Source organism: Seriola aureovittata, chromosome 8 (assembly GCF_021018895.1).
Source record: "Seriola aureovittata isolate HTS-2021-v1 ecotype China chromosome 8, ASM2101889v1, whole genome shotgun sequence".
Classification (NCBI taxonomy): Eukaryota; Metazoa; Chordata; class Actinopteri; order Carangiformes; family Carangidae; genus Seriola; species Seriola aureovittata.
This window is the reverse complement of record NC_079371.1, coordinates 8,473,620-8,496,010: the sequence shown is the minus strand read 5'-3', so window position 1 is coordinate 8,496,010 and position 22,391 is coordinate 8,473,620. Positions and strand designations below refer to the sequence as shown.

Sequence of the window (22,391 nt, the reverse complement as noted above, 5' to 3'; positions counted from 1 at the left end):
TGCAAGCACAGGAGCATTGGTAAGCTTGGACTTTAAGGCCTCAAAGCTCTGCTGGTGTTTTACTGTCCACTTTTCTGAAACCTGGCGTTCGGACCGCTTGGACTTTGATCCCCCAAGCTCAGCCACCAGGCGATGTAGGGGGGCAGCCAACTTGGCAAAACCTTCCACAAAGCGGCGATAGTAGCTAGCGAACCCGAGAAAGGACCGCAGCTCCAGGATGGAAGTGGGGGGCTGCCAGTTTGCTACCACCTCCACTTTACCTGGATCTGTGGAAACACCGTTGGCAGAAATAACATGCCCTAAGTAGCTCACCTCTTGTTGAAAGAACGAGCACTTTGACATCTTGGCCTTCAGGCCCTCTTTTTGCAACCGCTGCAGCACCACCTCCAGCCGCTCTAGATGTTGCTGGAAGGTGGAGGAAAAAACTACAATATCATCCAGATACAACAGCAAGGACTGACACTGCTGGTCCCCAAAGATCCTCTGCATGAGCCGCTGGAAGGTGCTAGGTGCATTACACAGCCCAAAAGGCATGCGATTCCACTCAAAGAGCCCAAATGGAGTGCAAAAAGCCGTCTTAGGTCGATCGACCTCTGCAACTGGAACCTGATTGTACCCGCTGGCTAGATCCATGGTGGAGAACCAGCGGGCTCCGGTCAGGGCATCCAGCGACTCCTCAATACGTGGCAGGGGGAAGGCGTCCTTCCTGGTCCTGCTGTTAAGGTGTCGGTAGTCTACGCATAAGCGCAGACTGCCATCCTTTTTCTTAACCAGCACAATTGGGGAGGCAAAAGGGCTACTGCTTTCCCTTATAACCTGCGCACCCAACAGCTGGTTAATGTGCTCTTTGACCACCTCATATTCTGATGGCGGAATCCGCCGGTAGCGCTGACGGATAGGAGTGTTATCCAAAAGCGGGATTTCATGGGAAATCAAGTTAGTACAACCCAAGTCACCATCATGTGACGAAAAGACTGAGGCGTGTTTCCGCAGAAGACCTCGCGCCTCTTCCTGCTCTCCAGCTGACAAGACCGACAGGTCGACTGCATCCACCTGGTCTGGAAGCGGGGGGACCACAACCTGGGATGCTAAGGTGGCTATTTGAGATGGAATCTCTTCAACACCAGGGGGCAAACTCACCACACGAACCTCATTCAAGGTTCCCACCACTGTTCGAGGGTAGAGCAGCACATCCGAAGAACCCACGTTCACAATGGGGATATATGCAGTACCACTCTCGACTCGAACCAGTGCTGGGGAAGCCAGAAGTCCAGCAGGAAGTCCCTGATCTGAGGGTTCAAAGAGCACCGTAGCGCCAGAGCAATGTGCAGAACAGGTAGCTAAAACCACCTGCATGGTGCCACCAGGGATGCGGCAGGCCTTCTTGCCTCGCACCTTAACTTTACCAGCGGCTTCAGAGGGAGGATCCTCGGAAGCCTGGTGGCATCTTTGTAGTGCTTGCACAACAGATTTTGGTGCTTCAGTGACAATGGGGAGACCAAACAGAGCGAGACCATGTTGCCCAAACAGCATCCTGTAACACCTTTGCAAAATATTCATCCCCAACACACCAGGTGCGGGAGGAGATTCATCAGCTGGGGGGTCCTTGACCACCAGTAACCCACACTCCGGCAACGACCTGCCACAAAGCTCGACTTCAAGCTCCAGATAGCCCAGGTAGGGAATGGGCAACCCGTTGGCCGCTCGAAGTCGCAGCCAATGGCAGGACCGAAGCCTCTCTTGGCCCCAAGCCTCAAAGTGCTGCCGGAAGAAGCTCTCCGTAATGGTTGACACCATAGACCCCGTGTCCACCAGACAAGGAACCACTACTCCTCCCATGACCACATCCACATGTGGACAAACGGCAACTAGCTTAGCTTCTTCCCCAGCCCCTGAAGAAACTTTTGAGCCGGTGGTGGCTCCCCCCGAACTTTGGCTCTGCAGCTCGGCGGGCGCTAGTTTCCCGGATGCTGACCTGAATTATGTTGCATGCCCAGCTGAGATGAAGCGGGCGCTAAAGGTCGCGGACGGGGAAGAGCACGCCCTCCTTCGCACTCTCTGGCAAAATGGCCCGGTTGCTGACACCGTCTGCAAATTACTGGACCACGGTAAGTGGAATGATTACGCTGCTGATTGGTCTGCAGCTGAGCAAGACTATCAGTGAGCCTGTTAAGCTGTTCCTGCTGGCGCATTAACATTTCTTTCACCTCCAGCAGCTCACCAGCCTGAGGTCGATTAGCCACCGGAGGGGCACTCTGAACACCATACTGTAAACCCAGAACTGAGGGAACCGAGTGGCTCCGACCCCGCACACCTCCTGGCAACCCCTCTCGCTCCCACCTGATTGCCTCTGCCCTTGCCTCAAGCAAAGAGACAGCAGGCTGCCTGCGCACAAGTTGCTTCAACTCTCGGCGAAGGGAACCGTCAATAACGCTCTCGACAAATTGATCTCGCAATAAAACCTCTGCATTTAACATGTCACTGGGTGCACTTTGTCTCACAGAAGCCATCAGACTCATCAGCGCAAGGGAGAATTCCTGAAGCGTTTCCCCCTCTTGCTGGCGTCTAGAGAAAAAGGCTTCCTGCAAGGCAACATAAGAGTCTGTACAACCATACAGCTCCCGCAGAACAGCGATAATTCTAGCCGGGTCACTTCTCTCCGCGCTAGAACGATATTTTATTTCTTCCCGCGGCTCTCCCTCCAAGTGGTCGAAAAGAAAAAATGCCTGATCGGACAGGGAAAGGTGGCGAACTCTCATACAGGCCTGAACCTCTTCTATCCACCCTTCTAGCCCTAGGCCTGTCCTACCCCTAAAGACTGGGCACTTCCTATCTCTGGGGATCAGGACCAGCCTCTCTGTTACAGGAGCGCTAGAGGTGGAAGGTGCTGGAAGAGGCTCGGTGGAGATGGGAGGTGCAGCGCTAGGACCAGGTACGGCCGCAACCTGCTCCCGCTGCAACCTATCATTTTCCGCCCTCAACTGTGCCACCAAATCCCTCATTTCTTGCAGTTCCCCCTCCATTACTTTACTGTTACCACTAATCCCTGGACGCTAATCTTACAACACTTACAGGAAACCCACTGCTGCTTCGCCTCAAACTCAATGCATCCACTCACACTCAAATCACAATCCAGAAGATGGGCAAATCAGGAACAACAAAAACAAAACAACAAAAAAAAAAAAGACAAACTACAGAGAACACACGTGTCCGCCTTCACTAAGTAGATCCTGCCAACAACGCCAAGTTGTGGCGATGCGAGGGCTCAGAATGTTATACTACGATTATTAAATTTAGGACAAAGAAACCAACAACGCCACCCTGGGAATTGCACCCAGGGAATTGTAAATAAATATAACTATAAAGGAAGGCACACAGGTAAGTAATACAAGGAAGGGCAGGAGACGTGGTTCACGGTAGCAAAAATAATGAACACGTTTATTGGAAGTTGGTCTCACAAGTTAAAAAGGGTAGTTCACGACCGAACTAATAATTAACACCCTGCTCCAATAGCTGAGGCTCACCAACGGTGAGGGACAATGTGGGGGGAAGGAGTCCAAAACAAGAAAAGGCACCCCACGCTCACGTGACACACACAAAGGTGAAGTGCAAAGCAACCAAATCCAGAATCACAGCACACAAAGAGGAACCACCACCCAGGACACCGCCACCACCGTCGGCTCGCAGCAACTATGGAGGGAAGGGAAAACACAATTAATCAACAAGATACATAAACACAAATCCCTTATAAAAATGTAAACTAACAATTGTCCAAAAAAAACAAAACAAAACAATATTACCAGTCTAGGACTGAAACTCAATGAAACAAGAAAACAATAATTAGACCATTAGCTTAATGACAATTTAGCAAACAAACCAAACAAGATACTAAACAAACAAACAAACAAAAAAGAAAGAAATAAAGAAAGTAACCAATGGACACAGTCGTTCAATAAAAATAAACTAATTGATAAATGACCAACCAATTAACTCAAAACAATACATTCAAAGAAAACATAAAAATACCTGGTCCCATCTAACCCCTGCATACGCTCACTCGTCCACACAGCCAGTCAGTGAATATGACCATTCATCCCTTCACAAACAAACAACCGCGCGCACACACACACACAGTCCTGACGGGGCAGCTCTCGCTAAGCCCGGCGCCCAGAAGGGGGGGCCGGACACCGGCGACCTGGGGGAGCAGGCAGCAGCCTGCAGAAACCGTCACCGTAGCAGCGGTAGCAGCGGCAGCAAGCGAAGCAAGAAGCAAGCGAAGCAGAAAAGATGCACAACCGACAGTCTATTTAACGGGGCAACAGAGCCATCCACAGCACCCAGCCACCACAAACTGCGGGTCGGCGAAGCAGCAGTGTTCCTGGACCTTACTTTATATCCACCGTTAGCCACGGGTCCCGAACAACAGGAACCCTTCCGAGGAGGACAGTGACGAGGAGCCTCGGCACCGCTCCGTACTTCACTGGAGCGTCTGTGGTGCGTGATGCGTTCGGGATCAGCTATAAAAAATGGACAGGTGAGGTGTTTAACACCTTGGCTAACAGCTATGGTTGGAACTAAACATAAATGCCAAGGTGTCCATACCTTGTCCTTTTAATGTCTTTGGCAAACAGGGAGAATCGCCACCATCCCCTTAACCACAATGGACCACTACGCACAAAGTTAAACAGTTCAATGCAGAGGCTAATAAGAGCTAAAAGAAACAACTTGCAAACAATGCAGCCGTGCACCTACCCGTCTCGAGTACAAAGGAGGAAGCGGAAGGCCGGGAAGCGGGAGGGCCTTCGAGCCAGGAAGTGAGAGGACAAGAGAGGGACACGGCCCCCTTTTATTCCCTCGCCCTCTACGTTAATAGGCTACAGCGCCAGGTAAAGTGCAGAGCGGCAGACTTAAATTCAATCAGCCCCAGCATACTGCTACACTTTGAAACACAGAGGCTCCTGTTTTGGTTATTTTAGGAGGCCCCTCTTTAACAGCTGTGTCTAAATATTATACATCTCACTTCAATGTCCTGCATAGAAAAACTCATCTTATGGCACCTAATCAACTTCACCCAAAAATGTCTAATTACTCACCTTCATGTAAGACAAAACTGGAGCAGCATTTTTGTTACAGTGTAGTCATGTGACTCTCATGTGCATGAGGTGTATGGAGACATTCAGTCCTTTACTGAAGTCTTTGCCGCTTGCTCTGATGGAGACAAATTTTAGGCTCTGCTGATTTGATTAAAGAAGTCACCTTTATCAGTGATGCAACTGTGCAGTACAGGTGCCACGTCAATAGCAAACACAGGTGTTTAAAGTAATTGCTGTTGCACCTATTGAGGCAATCAGATGTTTATACAGCAACCAATCAACATCGATCACTTGAACAAGAATGAAAGTAGAGACTGTCACACTATAAAAATGTGCAAGTAGTAGGTACGCAATATATAGTTATGGTATTAACAGATCAGTAGCTTAAAGTATCTGCACTGGGATATAAAGAAATAAGGACTTAATTCTCAAGATTTATTTTGATTGACTAGTGTGCTCTTTAGTCCTTAGTACCTCAACTTACATAGAGGCTGGATGGAGAACATGTATCTCTTAGTTTAACTCTTTAAATTACCTGATATATTTGTGTATGTGTAGCTCATAGTGTTAACTTTGCCACATGCTAGTAGATTTTCTGTAGCTTGATGTTGGCTGTTGATTTCTCTCTCCATCAGTATCACAATATACAGTTTCTATATGTACAGTATATATGTTTTGAATTTGGGAAATACTCTGATACTTTGGATGTATGGCTGCATTGTATGGACAGTGGAAGCGGTCCAGCCCCCCTCTGTGAGAGGGTCTGTAGGAGGTCTGCCAAGAAAGGTTTACAGGCTCGCACCAGGCCTGGGGGAGGGTCCACTAGCTGTTAGGAGTGCTAAACCATGTTCCCCCTTCAGATCAGACCCCCATGCCGCTCGGCTTCAAACGCGCTGCCCTTTCTCAGAACACGCTGTGCATGTGGCAGAAGGGGAGGGATGAAGGGGGAGTCATAGGGAGGGAAGGAGGAGTGAGGTTTGACGGGAATACCAGCACCTCAAGTTACCATTTAGTTAAATAACGCCAGAACACACGCACCCACACATGCACGGACACACCCACACAGGAATTCATATCACACACGCAAAAATACACACAGACACACACATTCAGGGCCTGCACCACTCGGCCTGCCTCCTATTAATACCAGCCCTGAGGATGCAGGTCATGCCTTGTATTTTCATTTCAAATGCGCCTTTTATTCCATCATCCAAATAGTGATGCTTTAAAGACATTTGGCGCTGCATTAAACAGTCTGGGCCTTCTAAAAATCCACACACAGACCCGTATATGTACCAGCATGCATGATAAACATATCCATTTACAATTACAGGCACATTCTCATGCACTTTCTGCGTGTGCTCCAAGGCTGTTTAGTCCATTTTCTTTCTTTCTATAACTACCATCAGGTTCTGGTTGAAGTTTCAGGTCCAAGCCAAGTTAACCGCACACCCCCCATGTATTTTGACAGACCTGATGTTGCACTGTATCAGCCCACCCCACCTCCCTGTTAAAGGGCCCCTCGGATACATTGGTTTCATCTTGAAGTGGTTCCTTGCGTGAAGGTCCAGACAGATGTTTGTATCTTTTTGGTAACCAATGGGAAGACATGCTGACTGAAGGAAACTGATACACCAGCGTGAGAGTCAAAGCAATATGATACTGTAGAGCTTCATTTAGACATACAGTATATAGTATGAAGGTATTCAAAAAAGAATTTGTGCTTTCTAGCATGTCCTCTTTCCCTGAAAGGTCATTTTGGGGAAAATTCAAATGTTTTCCCTTTTTAGATGTTTAAGACAAAAATGTATGATCATGCTTTCTTATTGGCATGAGTCGGGAATATATCCTTTTAGGATTAAGGGTAGAGGCATGATAGGGCAGTGGTAGCATTAATTTTACGGCTTTCATCACCAGTGATTTGCAGCAGCAACAAGTCTCTGGCGCAGCCACACTAATGGGCAGACATACTGTATCATATTATTTGTCATTTGATTTTCTGGTTTGACAAGAAATATGATGCTGGTCCATTGCTGAGAAGTTTGAAATGCATGGTGGGGTGTTGAGTGCAGAGTACTGGCAGCAAAGTCGGTTTGAAAGCCAGAGGTGTCAGTGCGTGGTGCAGTAATTGTTCTGTCATAATTGTCATACTCATGATGCTACTTCAAGATATACAGTAGCACCTCAGTCTCACATTTTGACCAGATTTTACATGCCACTTCAAGAAATCAAGCCACCAGTCTCCCTATCGTCAGCCTGCTTTTCTACCCACTGATCCAACCCATGTTTTCCCGCTTTTACTGTTAAAAAACTGTTCTTCAGGACTAAAAATTTTTGAAATGTTAAAAGTTATAATTAACCACTCCCTAGGCTGTATCAATCTGACTCCAATTTGCAAATTCTTGAACTTACGTTGAACAAACTCCACAGTAAAACAACAGATAAAAAACAGTCAAATTCATCTTAACTCCCATCCACCCCTGAGGCTTCGTGTCACTCCTTTGTGCGCATAATTAATGCATATTGTCTTATCTCACTAGAGCGACGGATGGGTGTAGAAATACTGACTTCATCAAGCCAGTTCACTGCTGACAACTAGAAGGAAATATTTTTTTGTCTGGTTCTTGGAGTTTGCTGCACCAGGATACTTCATAGAGAATATTATTCATGATCATCTATTAAGAAGTTGTTGATTCACTAACTTTTTGTCTTTCTCTCTACATCACCAGACGACTCCAGCTCAAGAGGTGGAGCAGGGACAGCCAATGGGGACTCGGAACACGCCCCAGAGCTGGCGGGGAAACTGGGTGAGCACCACGAATGTCTCTGGAAATGAGCAGGAAGCCTAGAAGTCATACTGTAGATACCTGAGAGTGTGTAACATTAAAAAAAAAATGCAGTAGCATATTGTACAATAAACACCTTGCAAACTGTCAGAGGGCAGAAGGTGAGGGTATATGCACACACACACACACACACACACACACACACACACACACTGAAATACACACAGACACACATCAGAGTGGTTGTTTGCGTAGATAATTGGCTCTGACAGAGCGGAGAACTCTCTGTTTGTATGAGGTGTGATTTGTTGGGACCCCCTTGGTCTCCCCTGGACTCCTGTCATGTAACTTAAGCCTCCTTTCTTTGCTTGCTGTTATCCTTTTATACAACTCCTTTTCCTCCCCCCTGCTTTCTTTTCTAACACATTCTTTCTCTTTATCTATTTGCCTCTCTGTGCTTACACACAACCAGACAGACACACTCACTGCTTTGGCTGAGGCAGTGCTGAGAACAGCTTTAGCCCTCCAGTCCCATTATTTACAGTTTATTCAGACCCCTTTATTTTTTTCACATTTTGTTATGTTTATTATGCTAAAAAAAAATAATTTGTTCCCGCAACAATCTGCAGTCAGTACCCCGCAGTGACAAAGTGAAAACAAGTTTAGAAATTTCTGCCAATGTATTCAAATGAAAACTGAAATATCTCATTGACATAAGTTTTCAGACGCTTGGCTGCGACTCAGATGTCATGATCATCTCTGAGATGTGTCTACACCTACCTTGAACAAGCCAGAGCTGTCTCCCCCCTCCCCCATTTCCTGTCTCAATGCTAAGCTATGCTAACTGCCTCTTCCATCCATATTTGACGCACTGACACAAGAGTGGTATCAACCCTATCATTTAATTCTCAGAGAAAAAAACATCAAACTGTTTGTGTTTGTGTTTAACCCAGTCCGAGGTTTTAATCCTGACCAAAATATTCTCCTTAAAGCAAAGATAAATGTAATCCTCATTCTAACGCTAACATCCTCACAAGTCCTCACCTAAACTACTCAAGTCAGAAGGAGGAAATAATAAGTCTCTCTCTCAAACACACACACACTCTTTTACTCTCTCTCTCTAGCACGCTGTCTGATCAAAGGCGGTCTGTCAGAGGGTCAGTAGTATTTTTACACTGTGAAGTGTGGCGTTGAAGTGGCCCCTGAGACCAAGAACAAGCCTGCCCTTTCGCCCGTTATGACTCTCACCCGATCCCCTCTTCCTTCTCTCTATCACCGCTGTCTCAGTTTGTCCTCACTACTCTTCTCTCTGTTATTCTTTCTTTCTACCTCTCCGTGTGCCCTCTCTCTTACCTTTACTTTTGTACTTTTTTTATTGTTTTAACTCGGTCTCCTTCTCTTGCAATCTGTCAGTCTTCTCTATGTTTTAACCTTAATATGAACTTCACTCTTTCCCATTCCATCTGTTTTCTCCTGAACTTCTGTTTGATTTGGTTCGGCTTAGACATTATAAATCAATTCATTTCAATTGCACTTTACTGTATTTTCTTCATTCTCGAGCCTCATCTTTATCCAATCCAGTTCACTTCGGATCAGCAGCACTTTGCTTTGGCTCTTCTCTTATCAGTTAACTTTAGTAGAAACAAGTGCAGTTGAATGTGTGTCATGATAGTCAGACATTGCCAGAACATTAAACTATTAATCATTGTCTCCTGCTTCTCCTCCTCTCTGTTAGATGTATTGACTCAGTCTGGTCACAGTTCAGCTGTAGTCCAGTAGCTTTTCTCAGACTCATGGGGGACGAAGGCGAGACTTAAAAGCCTTTCGGGTATGTTTTTTTTGCCATCCTGCCCAGCTTCGGGTCGGACGGCAGAGAACTATATTCCGCTGAGTAATGCAGCCGTAGTGAAATCTCCGGATTTGAGCGCGCAAACCCCTCACATAACTCTCCCCCGTTTGTTTACCCAGAGCTAGAATAATAACTGTGTCCAAAGAAAGAGACGCAACTGCAGTAGTTTCAGGGTGATTTATCGCCCAGTCGATGGCTATCTGCTGTGGCTGGAACATGAGGGCTGTAAAATCAAGCGCTCCTGTGAATGATTTCCTCTCCTCCCTCTCTGCTGGATAGTTGTTGTTTTTTTTCTTTTTTCCTCTTTGATCTGTTTTAACTGCTCGTTGATTGTTGCGTTTTTTTATAAAGAGGGATATGTGTGTATGAATAGATGCATGGGGTTAGTGTCTGACCATTTTATTTATTCGTAAGGAGGAATATGTATCTCTGAATGGCCAGATGGGGTAGCAGTCATGCATCTGTATGGAAAGGATGTGGTTGTTTGAATTGGTGTATGATGTTAACTGGCCATTTTATGTTTTGAAAGAAAGGATTTGCTTGGGTGAAAAGGGTGTTTTGGGCGAGTTGCCAGTCACTGTCTGGCTTTTTATGACTTGTGCACAAATATGCATTCAGGACCGGATATTTACAGTGATGTTACAAAGCTGTCCAGCAGGTTTCATGAGTTTTACAGTGAGCTCTCATGGAGGCATTATTTTTAGTTAAATATGTGGCTTTTTTTTAAGAGCAGCAGAGGCAAGAGGTGCTGGATCAGTGGAAAATCATGAATCTGGTGTGTGTCTGTTTGTGTACATGCACACTTTTCTGTGTTTGTGTGTGTGTGTCTGTGTGTGTGTGTGTGTGTGTGCATGTGTGTGTTCAAGGTCATGTGAGTAAGTCTTTTGTGTCAGAGAGAAGAGGAAGTGATTAAAACATTTTTCTTAAACAAAACAATTATGGTTTATTACAGCAAATTAGGTTGTATATACCAAGAGGCACGCTGCCATATGTTGTTACAGCACAACATGGAATTCCTGGCACTGCCTGCGAGGATGACCTCAGCCTGTCTGACGCTCCTTAAACTGCAAATCTAAGTCTTGTATTCAGTCCTGAAATTCAATTAGTCTTAAAAAATTCTGAGCAGACTGAGGTTATTCAGTTTGTTCCTAATTCCATTTTTCTTGTTTACAAACTTCGTGGAAACAGGACAATATGTTGTAACAAGGAAAAACAGAAGCCTTTTGTATACTTGTGTGTAGATGCAGATTGTTATTACCTTCAAAGGAATGGATTTCATGGTGCATAATTGAAGGTTATGCACCAATGCTGAATATTCGTGGGACAGAAAATGTATTTGTAATCACATTAGTTGCCTCAGATGTCTGCATGCACAAACAAGTGCTCAGCCGATAAAACGTCAAGATTTAGAAGCAAGGAAACAACAATGCACACTTCATAAAGCCAAGCAAACGTACGTATAGTATCAGTGTGATTGTAGAGTTCAACAGCTCCTTGTTCCTTCAGTCCTTCATCCTGACACCTTAAATTATCTGAAAACAAATAAAAAACAAATTAAACAAATAAAGTTTTTATTTCTTTAATAGCAAACATTGAGTCTGTGAAGTAAAAGACTAATATAACCTGGAACACAGGAGGCTTGAAACATTTCTGAACCCTCCCTCTGTGTCACAGCCTCTGCAGATAATGTGGCTTTGATCGCTTGTTAGGTCTAATAAAAGTGTCAAATAAGAATGTGATGAATTCCATGATCTGTTCTCCTTTCACTGGTCTGAAGAACAGAACAGTGCTTGTAAATATAAAACTGCTCTTTAAACCATTTATCTCGACTAATCACTTCTTCTGTTCTCTCCTGTTATGCCCTTCTTTTTTCCACATCTACAGCTGTCCGAGGAGCAGAAAGTTATTTATATCTTTAAATCAATATTTTGGTGTTGAAGTTGATTTTACATTAAGCTCCAATAATCTACAAGTAGCTAATAACAGTACAATTTATTTTCCAATAATAAATCTATGCCTAATTAAAGTTTCGATTTCCCCTCCTCTCTTTCCACTGGCAGTACGTCCACGTTTTACCCAGCCGGCAAAGATGAGGAAGCGCGTCATTGCTCGCCCGGTGGGCAGCTCAGTGCGCCTGAAGTGCACAGCGAGTGGTAACCCTCGCCCCGACATCGTCTGGCTGAAGGACAGTCGGCCGCTGGTGGACGAGGACTCTGGAGCAGGAGGAGGTGGAGGAGACGGGAAGAAGAAGAAGTGGACTCTAAGTCTGAAGAACCTGACGCCGGAGCACAGCGGGAAGTACACCTGCCACGTCTCCAACAGAGCAGGAGAGATCAATGCCACCTACAAAGTGGAAGTCATACGTGAGTCAGCATGATTTATAGTCCATATATATATATATATATATATATATACTGGCTGCTTCCCAAAACAGCAACAACTGTGCATTTGCATTGCCAAAAGGTGATGGCATGAAACCTTTTTCAGCATTGATAAAGGTTGGTTGAAACTTAATGCTAGGAGAAATCGGCCCAGTTGATGTTCAGTCCCAGATACACAGAGACTTTCCATACTGGGATCAAAAGAGAAGTAATCTTATCGTAAGCAGGGCAAGGAAATAATTAATTGCAAGTAATTTTCTTACTGTATTTACATACGTTGATTAAACGATCCCAACTCAAGGTCCACTTGCAAGTATTTTTGTAGATTTCAACCATACTGTATCACACAGTCCTCATCAGCAGATGGAGTAATTCCATGTGATTACATACTTTAGGTCTTTTTGTGTACGTTCCAAAATCGGTTTCTTTCTTTATTTGCTTGGGTGAATTTTTGATGAAGCTCTGTAATCAAATATTTTTGGAAAAGGGAGGGAGTTTTGCTGTTATGATACCATGTGTTATTTATGTATTTATTTACCATGTAGTATTTATGCTGAAATGGCTTTTTAAATGTTGCATTTAGCAACATGAGATCAACCCAAAGATAATCAGTTAACACTGATGTAAAACAAAGAAATCGTCACATTCACTGTAAGCTGCTTGAATGTCTAAGGGTTTCGTGGTTTGACTGCATGTGGTCATTTCATGTCCTGACACATCTGAAAGTACATTTTTAGAGTTGTGGTGTGTGAGTTGTTGAGTGTTGCTGCTGGTATATGATATACATATACATATGCCTCTCACCCAAACAATAACATACATTATGCTGTACACAGTATGTATATTATTGTTTGACTGAGAGGCCTGTCTGAATAAATGGCAGGGTTGGAAATGGGTTTCGTTTCCATTCTGACTCACAATACAGAGATTATGTAGAATGTCTAAGATCATATGATCATGAGCATCATAATTAACTTTTCAGATGTTGAAATGATTTGTTGGCAAAGTATTCAGTCTTTGCTTTCATAAGGGATCGCTCATTGTGCTTGGAAAGTAGCTGAGTATAGATTTCCATGTTTGAAGAGAAAAACACATGAAGACAACGGTCAGTCATCAGCAGATTTCTCTTACACCGTCTAATGCTACAAACCTGCAGTTACAAATAGTAATTGAAGATAATTTGGAAATCACGATTGTGTTATTCTGATTGAATTTGACATTTAGACAGCATCAGAGATTATGTTACATAACACGTTTTTAAAATTGGATCCACAAACGTGACCACAGCGAGAGTGTCAACCAAAATTTTAAACTGTAATCATAAATTAATCGCTGTTTGTCATTAATTTCATAAAAGTATTTCAGTTATTGTTGTTGTTTGTAAAGCACAGCTACAGCCCAGATTCACCAGTGTGCTAGCACTTGAGTTGCACCAAGAATAGAAGTTTAAAATAGCTTTTAAAAGCCTCCTTTCACTTCAGTGGCATTTATTGATCACCACCAGTCTTGTCAGTCAAACATCAGTCAAGCGAGCGAGGAATGCTCAGCAGGCTCTTCAGAGTGGAAGGTGAGCCGAGCAGCTCCAGCTTTAGTCTAAAAAAGGTCTAGTTTTACTGTTGAGAGCGCAACGTGTGTTCTGATGAGTTGTGGGTGTTTTTTGATGAAGTAGGTTGTGTTGGAAAGCTGCAAGAAGCTGTTTGAACGCTGGGTGATTTAATGTTGAGCCGTTTGGTGGAGAGTTGGTGTTGAATTTGTGTGCGCGCACTGAACTGGATGTTACTGAGTGTTATTGCTCTGTTGAGAGGCTCAGACCGGCGCTCTCGCCTCTCGCTTTACACGCCACATCTGCGCTACATTAAGCTACAGCTGTAGTCTTTCCTGAAAGACATTTACGCGCTCACACATGTGCGCGCACACACTCACACAAACACACACTGTCAGAGAGGAAGTAAATCAAGCTGCTGCTCGATCATGTTAAACGTGACAGTTTCTCGATCGGTAGAGATCGACTCAGCTGTCAGTCATTCACAGCTGCTAAAGAAAAGTTGAGATAAGGGACAAAAAAAACTGGAAAATTCTGACATAAAATCCATAAACCGAGATTACTTGAGTATATTACAACAGGAACATGATTCTTAAACATGTTAAATTATATGATGGTTAAAGATGTGATTTAAATAATTTGGAGATTAGGTACATTAAATGCAGGTTATCCCGGCACCATTTGGCATCCCTCTATAGCATTTACCTACCACCTAAGATAAAAATCAATGCCCAAAGATGTCACACAACCTTTTTTCTTTTAACTTTTGTCTTCATGTTATCTGAATGAGTTCTACTGTTGTTTGCATTGTGGGTAGCCAATAGCCGTGCTTACCACAACAACAAAGCTAGCACTGCAAGGTGTTCTTAGGGTCTTAAACCTGTAACTTTTCACCATCACCCTATGAGCCTCCCTGAAAGTCATTGACAGTTTAGAAACCACAATCTTTTGCAACACTGACAAAACTGAGGATGTTTTTTAAATTCTGCTGAAGTTTGAAATAGCTGATGTCAAACAAGGGGAAAAAAATCAAACACATGTTCTCAGATTATGTTCCAGTGAGATTGCATTACCAGATACTAAAAAGGAGACTATTGAATGTCTCTGGCAGGTGTGTTTATTCTGCTGTATAAACTCAGAAAGAAAGAAGATAAGGGATCTGTTTGTGCATCTGCAGCAGAGAGGGAGGATGTGGTGGTGAATACAGCAGATACTGTGCAAATAATGCTTTCAAACCATGTTATATTTCTCAGCGCTGGTGCTCGGCTTCTTCCTCACTGTGCTTTTCCCCTGATTTAATTCTGATGACAGCTACATTCAACAAGTTTCCAAAATACAACAATCGAACCATCTTCTTCTGTTAAAAGTTTGACAACTGAAATATAATATAATATTTATATTAACAAATTAATGTAATACTTTCTTCCTGCAGAGCGTACCAACTCCAAACCCATCTTGACTGGTACTCACCCTGTCAACACCACCGTGGACTACGGAGGAACCACGTCTTTCCAGTGTAAAGTCCGTAGTGACGTCAAGCCGGTTATCCAGTGGCTTAAAAGAGTCGAACCTGGTGATGAGAACAAATTTAACTCCACCATAGAGGTACAAGCACATGTCCTGCCAAAAACACAGTTGTCTGGTTAACCAGTAATATTTGACTGAACTGATCTACAAACTTGCATTTTTTATGATTTCATTCAAAGGTCGGAGACCATCGCTTTGTGGTGCTGCCGACAGGAGAGGTGTGGTCACGTCCTGATGGGTCTTACCTCAACAAGCTGCTGATAACCAGAGCCAAGGAGGAGGACGCTGGCATGTACATCTGCCTGGGAGCCAATACTATGGGCTACAGCTTCAGGAGCGCCTACCTGACTGTCCTACCAGGTCAGAGAAAATAACAGAGAGAGAGAAATGTTTATCATCATGTGTGTTTATCTCTCTGGTTTAAAATACTAAAGAGTGAGATACATGAGCAGCGGGTTTGAAGAAAGGCGGTAAACGTAAACAGCTGTTTTTAGCCATTGTTACTAATGTAAATAGTGCATCATTCTACCTGTTTGGCTAACCTACATTAGCTGGCACTGGTTTGACAAAGTATACACCTCTGTATTAATTCAAAACCATTTTGATAATCGAGTAATCGTTTTAGTCATTTCCAGTCTGTCTGCTGGTATATGATGATAAACTGAACTCCCCAAAAAACCAACAAAGCTCCTTTTGTTACATCACCATAGCAATCAACACAACATCTATAGGAGTGTGTTACGTTAAAATCTAGACAGATGGTTGATATTTTCAGCTCTTTGTCCTTCCATTCATTTCCACCCATCTCGTTCTTTCACAGATCTGAAGCCCCCAATCAACTCCGTACCCACAGCAACGTCCCCGAGCCTGCCCTGGCCTGTCATCATTGGAATCCCAGCAGGTGTCGCCTTCATCTTAGGCACCGCCCTCCTCTGGTTCTGCCAATCAAAACGCACCTGCTCTTCTTCTTCCCCTTCTTCCTCCTCTGCTCTGCCTGCTGCTCAACGTCTACCTGCGGCCAACCGTGACCGAGCCTGCCCAACGCTGCCTCCTCAACCGGCCAACGGGGATAAAGATTGTCTTTCATATGAGGACTACGTTGCCCATCAGCAGCTGCTCCTGGCTCAAGGAGGCGCTGCATTGGCTCCGAAGGTCTACCCGAAGATCTACACGGATATTCACACGCACACACATTCGCACGTGGACGGGAAAGTGCACCAGCACCAGCACATTCACTACCAGTGTTAGCGGCGAGGCTAGCAGCGAGCTCTGGTGTTTTCACATTCAGCTCTTACATGAGCATGTTCCTGTGCATGCAGACTCAGTCACAACAGTCTGACATACAAAGCAAAGAACAAGGAAAGCCACATGCAAGAGACCGTTCAGATTCTGACACAGAAAAAGAAACATGGGATCATGCAATCCTTCCTCATTTTGCTGCAGCATATGTTGTGTGCAAATGGACTTACTCAAGACACAAACAATGAAGAATGTAAAGAGAGAAAAACAAAGATCTTTATTTTTAGCCAACCTGGGAGCCAATCCACTGCAATCTATGAGAGAAAAATCACAAAATGTTTTATTTCCTCTGTAAATGTATAAATCTCTCCCTTCTTGCTCAAAGGCCTTATTTGAAGCAACAATGAACTCACAGCTTCAAGGTAACTTTACAGCAACCCACCAATTTATCTGCCTCTGTTCTTTTTGTACTATGGATAAAACCACAACCTCCTCAGTAACAGTTCAAATACAGCTCGCTTACACTGCAAAGCTCCAAATATAGCTAGTCATGTATATAGTGGAATATGATTATATGGCATTTAGCATGCTACTTCATCCTGGGTAATCTATAAAGAACAATATAGCATGTGTGTAATGTAATAGCTTAATTTCAGAGTATATCTCAGGCGTCAGCCCAACTGAGCCATAAGAACGACAACTCAAGACAAACGCCACTGTATCCACACCCTCGGTAAAGATGAGGGCTGCTGGTTTTCACTTCTGCTGGGCCGACAGCTGTTCTGATAGATGTCCAGCTGCTATCTGGGTGCTGTGTGAAGAAAAAAAAAAAAGAGCTGATGTCAACCTCTTTTAATAGATTAATTTTAGCAGCAGCTACAATGTGATTTCTGCTACAACCAAGGACCCCCCCCTCGCCCTCCCCCTCCCCCTCCAGACTGCGGTTTCAAAGGTAATCATTAGATTTCATGTACTGACCGTTTTCTTCCCAGAGAGTGGTGGCATTTCCTGTTTGTAATGTCTCCTTTTCGGCTTTGTTTGATGCATGCTGACTTCACAAGTGAGAGGGATGAAGGATATCGGTGCTCGTCATGTCATGTTCAACCTCTTTTAGCGAACAGCACAAAGGGATCAACAGCAATGCCTCAGTGTGAAATGGTGCCTTCCGAGAATTGTTTCCAGATTTCATGGATCACTCTGGGAACTTCGTATATATCGCAGGTTCTTGTTAATCTGTTTTAAGGGGCTTAAAAGAGAGAGACTTCAACTTTGCAACTCTGAAAACCCTCAGCTCCTCTTCTGGAGACATGTCTCTTGTTTTAATCTAAAGAAGTAAAGTCTTGGATAATGGGCTGCCGTCTCACCTGCAGCACCGTCTATCACCCTGATAAAGAAAATTGAAAATGTTGCAATCAACACCTTAAAGATACTTTAAAGGTAAAATAATGTTAAACAGCTTGTAACTGAATGTCAGTATTGTAATTGTTAAATTTAGAGCCTTATATTGTGCAGAGAGTCTTTCATGTAGATGGATGTTGATCTAAAAGTATACAAACTTGTCTTGTTGCTCTACAATGGCAATGAGTTACAATAGTGGTCAAATAAGTATCTGTCATGTTTGAGTTTACACTAATTTTACCAACCAGCCTTAAGAGATTTTTAAATAATGAGATCTGACAAACATGTTTTAACTGGATTTACATGTGAATTTTATGCCGTTTCTCACTATTTGAGTACAATTTGATCCCCAAGGTTTCAATGTCAACCCCATGTTAAAGCCCCGACACACCTACACTGCCACAGGTGGTGCCACTTATTTTAACTATCTAGACCTCTCCACAGGACGAGGTGCGCATGCACAGACTCAGCTCGACTGATGTTTCCCTCACTCTTCTTTAAATGTTGATGCACTTTTCAGCGTGGGAAACGCAGCTGCTTCATCATTCTCTTTAATACAGTGAATTTGGTGAACTTAGGTAATGCAGTCCTAATGCAGTTCCTCCTGACTTCATCTTGAGCAGAGGGCTGATCAGCTAAACTGAAAACATCTGTGTGTTTGCACAGGGTCTGTTTGTCAGTGAGGTCATCAGCAGGTGTAAGGACTAAAGCAATTAGTACACAATATAACGATCCAAGGCTAAGACGTTTTGCTAGTCAGCGTCTGCTCAAGCAGGAGAGAGGAGATGGTGTATTTGAGACCCAAGGCAACAGGAGAAAGGCGTTAAAACGAATCAAGCCCATGAACTTGTTTTTTTTTTTTTTCTTTACAAGCAGTAAAATCCAAAATCTAAAGATTACTTTTAAAACTGCAGCTGCAAAAGCATCAAAATCCCCTGTAAAAGTAGTAGGAGTAGAGTTTTACTTTTTCACAGTACAGCAGTTTGCTGGGTTTTCTTGTTGGAGGTGTTTAAAGAGACTCTGATCACCATGTTCTCTAGTTTGGATGACTTTTACTCTCAGCATATCATTGCATTATTGGTCTCAGTGCCCCTGGAGGTTGTTGGGAAGTTTCTTCTGAACCAGCCCATGATGAACTCGTTTAGACTGACCAGAACCTCCGTGAAAATAAAAACCAGCCGCGACAAACCTTCTCAGTACGCAGCCATTTGTAACAGACTTGCTCTTTCTCAGGTGTCCATCTTTTTGTTCCTGTGTGTGCTCATGACTCTGACCACTAAAGAAAAACTGTGTAAAATGATATCCTCAGATAAGATTTAGGTTTCAGCTGTTTTACATTACAGCTCTCTCTGAAAGCCACACTCGGCCGTGTGCATGCTTGAAGAAGTGGGGTGACTCTGTCCAGAGATGTTTAAACATGAAATAAAATGTGGGGAAATGTATAATTGTACTGTATATATGTGAAATATGAAAGAAAGTGTTGGCTGGTCATGTAGTTGATTGTATTTGTACTGTATTTAGTTACCGTTTCCCTCAGTAGGTCTCTCTTCAGGACATCTAAAACACAACGGTGAGAACTTTACAAGTGTGTTTAAACAACCGTGTGACAGGAAGTGATATATTGAGATCACCTGGTGAACTCAGTTACACATGTGGTCGTTATTCAGCATATATTTTTGCACATGACTCTTTAAGCTCAAGTTGGAAAATGTACAAATATATTGATATGGATAAATCATATATGCCCTTTTATTTTTTATAATACTCACTGGTACGCTGTTTAAGTCGCCTCAAGAAAATTGATTTGATACCTGTGAAGTTCTCTGTCTGTTGTTACTCACGGATTTTGCAAATATACAAAATATATCTGTTCTGATGCTTAAGTGCAAATTAAAAGCATACAAGTCACAGCAAGCCTCTCACCATATTGTCCTCATAATTCATCCTTCCAGCAGGTTCCCCCTCTTCCCCTGTATAAACCCACTAAAGTAAAGCATATGACAGCAAAGACAAAGTGTATTGTGCTGTCTAAGTGATTATTGTACAGCTCCAAAGGGAAACACTTTTACAGTATATGCCTCTATAGCAACAGCTTTAATTGAACATAGCATTTGAAATACTGAATTTGTTCTCTCCTTTTTGAGATGTTTTTCTTGTCCTCCCCATCTTTTCTCTTTTGAAACGTCTCCTGACAAAGTCACCCTGAACATCAGCTGGAGTTATTTCACTTTGAAGTTTTTCCTCTCTGTCCAACAGCAAGATTTTCTCCAGCCACTGCTATTTTTTTTTTTTTCTCACATGTAAGTTTTATGTGTCGAAGCTAATGGACTGCCAATAGACAGACTGTAAATATGTGCACTTACCATTAGGATGTACATGAAAGGAAATTAGTGTTAGGTATTTTAGTGAGGATGCTTTGGACCATACCGTAACTCTGGCAACACATTGACCCACAAAACAAAACAATGAACGTGTGCTTCTAATTTATTTTCTTTTAAACGTGTTTGTTATTTTCATATAATTGGGCATTATACTGCATGAGTGGATTTTGTGTTATAGTCATAATGTAAGCTATGTGGCAAACACCATGTTCATGTCATTGTAAGATACTGTATTTATACATGCTGATGGAATATACGAAATTTTATCGATAATCTTTGTATCGACAATCTTGTACAGTCTATTATCACTTAGGATAAAAATGTGTTTTCTCTCATTGTAATCACGTTATTGGTGCCATTAAAAAAAGTCAAATCTCTGTGATACTGTCTTTGTTCTTAAAGGCTGCACTCAAATGTTTGGGGTTTTTTTTTTTTCGATGTCCCAGATCTGTCTGTCTCACTGCTTCAACTCTCCATCACATGGAAACAGACAGGGATTCCAGTCCCATCTAATACAAACCCTCACAGCACCATGGGACTGTCTTTAAGTGAATGTCTTTCTCTAAATAGTTGTACCCCGTCAGTTGTGACGGCTGCAGCCGGCGTTTCATCTGTCAACATGTCTGTCTGCAGAGATGACAGACGGACAAGCGTTGCGTGCAGACGGAGGGTGTGAAGGCCCAGAGTCTCTCTGCCTCCCTGACTCATTTTAGGAAAGGAAGATGATGAAAGAAAACTGTTGAAAGGATGGGGCACTACAATAGGGTGGAGGGATGGCAACAGGGCAGGACATGAGAACAGAATAAGATGACACACAAACAAAAGTAGTAATTTCCTCGCTCTTCAGTGCGCTCTTCTCTTTGGATGAAACCCTCTCTGCCATGGTGTTTGCCTGCTTGACTGTGAAGCATTGCTGGACTTTGCATTGATGAAGCTGAGTATCTGCAGGTTTCCCTCCAGCATTGGTCTGTATGGAACACATCATCCAGCACAGCCTTACTTTGGATTGAGCAATTTGGCTTTCCAGCAAGATATTTTAACTCAGTATGAACTGAGGAAAACATGCTATAAAACATTAGCATTTTATGACCCTATCTAGTTGATATGCCTAATGTGTTGGCAAACAGCTGTCTAGTTACTCATCCAGCAGACACAGGGGAACATTAACGTGGGTTTGGGGTTGTGTTTCTGGCCACCTGGTCTAAGTTTAATATCCAAGCTTTAGCTCTGTTTTGGTTCACCAACTCCTGAGCAAAAATATCTGACTCTGCTAAATGCTTCTCTATAGACACTGACTGCTTGGTCCTGAGCGGGATGTGTAGAGTGTTTTCACTGATAACATCTGTCTGCTGCAGCTGGAAACAGGGTTAATGAGAGACTGAACCACAACTTAATATTTCAGGCATCAGAACCAAAACAATGAGCTGAATGAGCTCACAATGAGTTTTTCATTATATGCAGCCATTTGATCCATATGTTGATACAGAAAAATATATTGATAAGTTGAGCTTTAATGGCAGTCACTTCATACACATTGCATACACATCACATATGTTGTAGCTGAGGGCCCCCCAGACCCCTTGTGCTCAGTGGGACTGTTTGGTAATACGTCCATCCAGCCCAGATGTTTTACCTAAGACTTATCAGACTCCAGGTGTTGAGACCAATAAAGGTCCCACGAGGCAGTTGTAAGTTCAGTAACAATTACTGATATTTATGAATAAATAACAGAGGGTACTACGCAGGCATTTATGCACATGACAGTGCCAATTTGACTTTGCAGGAATCAATAGTTCAGCAGTAAAATTAATGGTTTAAACATCACTTTTCAGAACTAACAAAGAGCAGATGAAACAATAAATAAAAAGCAAGTCAGTGAAAATAAAGTCTGTCAGAAGGAGTTATAGAAGAAGTGAAAGTAAAGAAAATCTTCTCATGTTCTGTATTTGCTTTACTTCCCGTTGTCTCTGCAGATTTCATTTAAATTAGATCAGACATCACATATTGAATGGACAGAGATTGACCCATGTATAATTTCCCCTCATGTATTGGATGCTTTGACCAAAAATAGGATCTTTAATACACATATACAGTTTCATAACTTTCTGGATTGGAAGGTCAGAAATCGAGCGAAGCGGTCGAGGGGATATTGGACGTGCAATGAAACGGAAAAGAAGTTTGAGAAAAAAGCGAA

The 22,391-nt window shown here is 43.2% G+C and overlaps 1 protein-coding gene and 1 long non-coding RNA gene across 3 annotated transcripts in view; one reads left to right on the top strand and one right to left on the bottom strand.

Annotated features, from left to right (window-relative positions):
- fgfrl1a (fibroblast growth factor receptor like 1a) overlaps positions 1-20,574 on the top strand; it is a 79,475-nt gene extending 58,901 nt beyond the window's left edge. The window contains exons 4-8 of the mRNA XM_056382892.1: positions 7,823-7,900; positions 11,789-12,091; positions 15,085-15,257; positions 15,359-15,539; positions 16,000-20,574. Of these exons, the coding sequence (XP_056238867.1) occupies positions 7,823-7,900; positions 11,789-12,091; positions 15,085-15,257; positions 15,359-15,539; positions 16,000-16,427 (1,163 nt within the window). The 3' untranslated portion in view covers positions 16,428-20,574. The remainder of the gene's footprint in view (positions 1-7,822; positions 7,901-11,788; positions 12,092-15,084; positions 15,258-15,358; positions 15,540-15,999) is intronic.
- Positions 3,233-4,931, bottom strand: LOC130173528 (uncharacterized). 2 transcript variants are annotated; one of them, XR_008828436.1, is made up of 4 exons: positions 4,753-4,931; positions 4,603-4,668; positions 4,390-4,517; positions 3,233-3,690 (listed from the first exon to the last, which is right to left on the bottom strand). It is a non-coding gene; the product is annotated as an uncharacterized LOC130173528 (long non-coding RNA). The 2 variants fall into 2 exon arrangements; XR_008828435.1 differs by having other exon boundaries at positions 4,603-4,931.
- Positions 20,575-22,391: the final 1,817 nt, after the last annotated feature.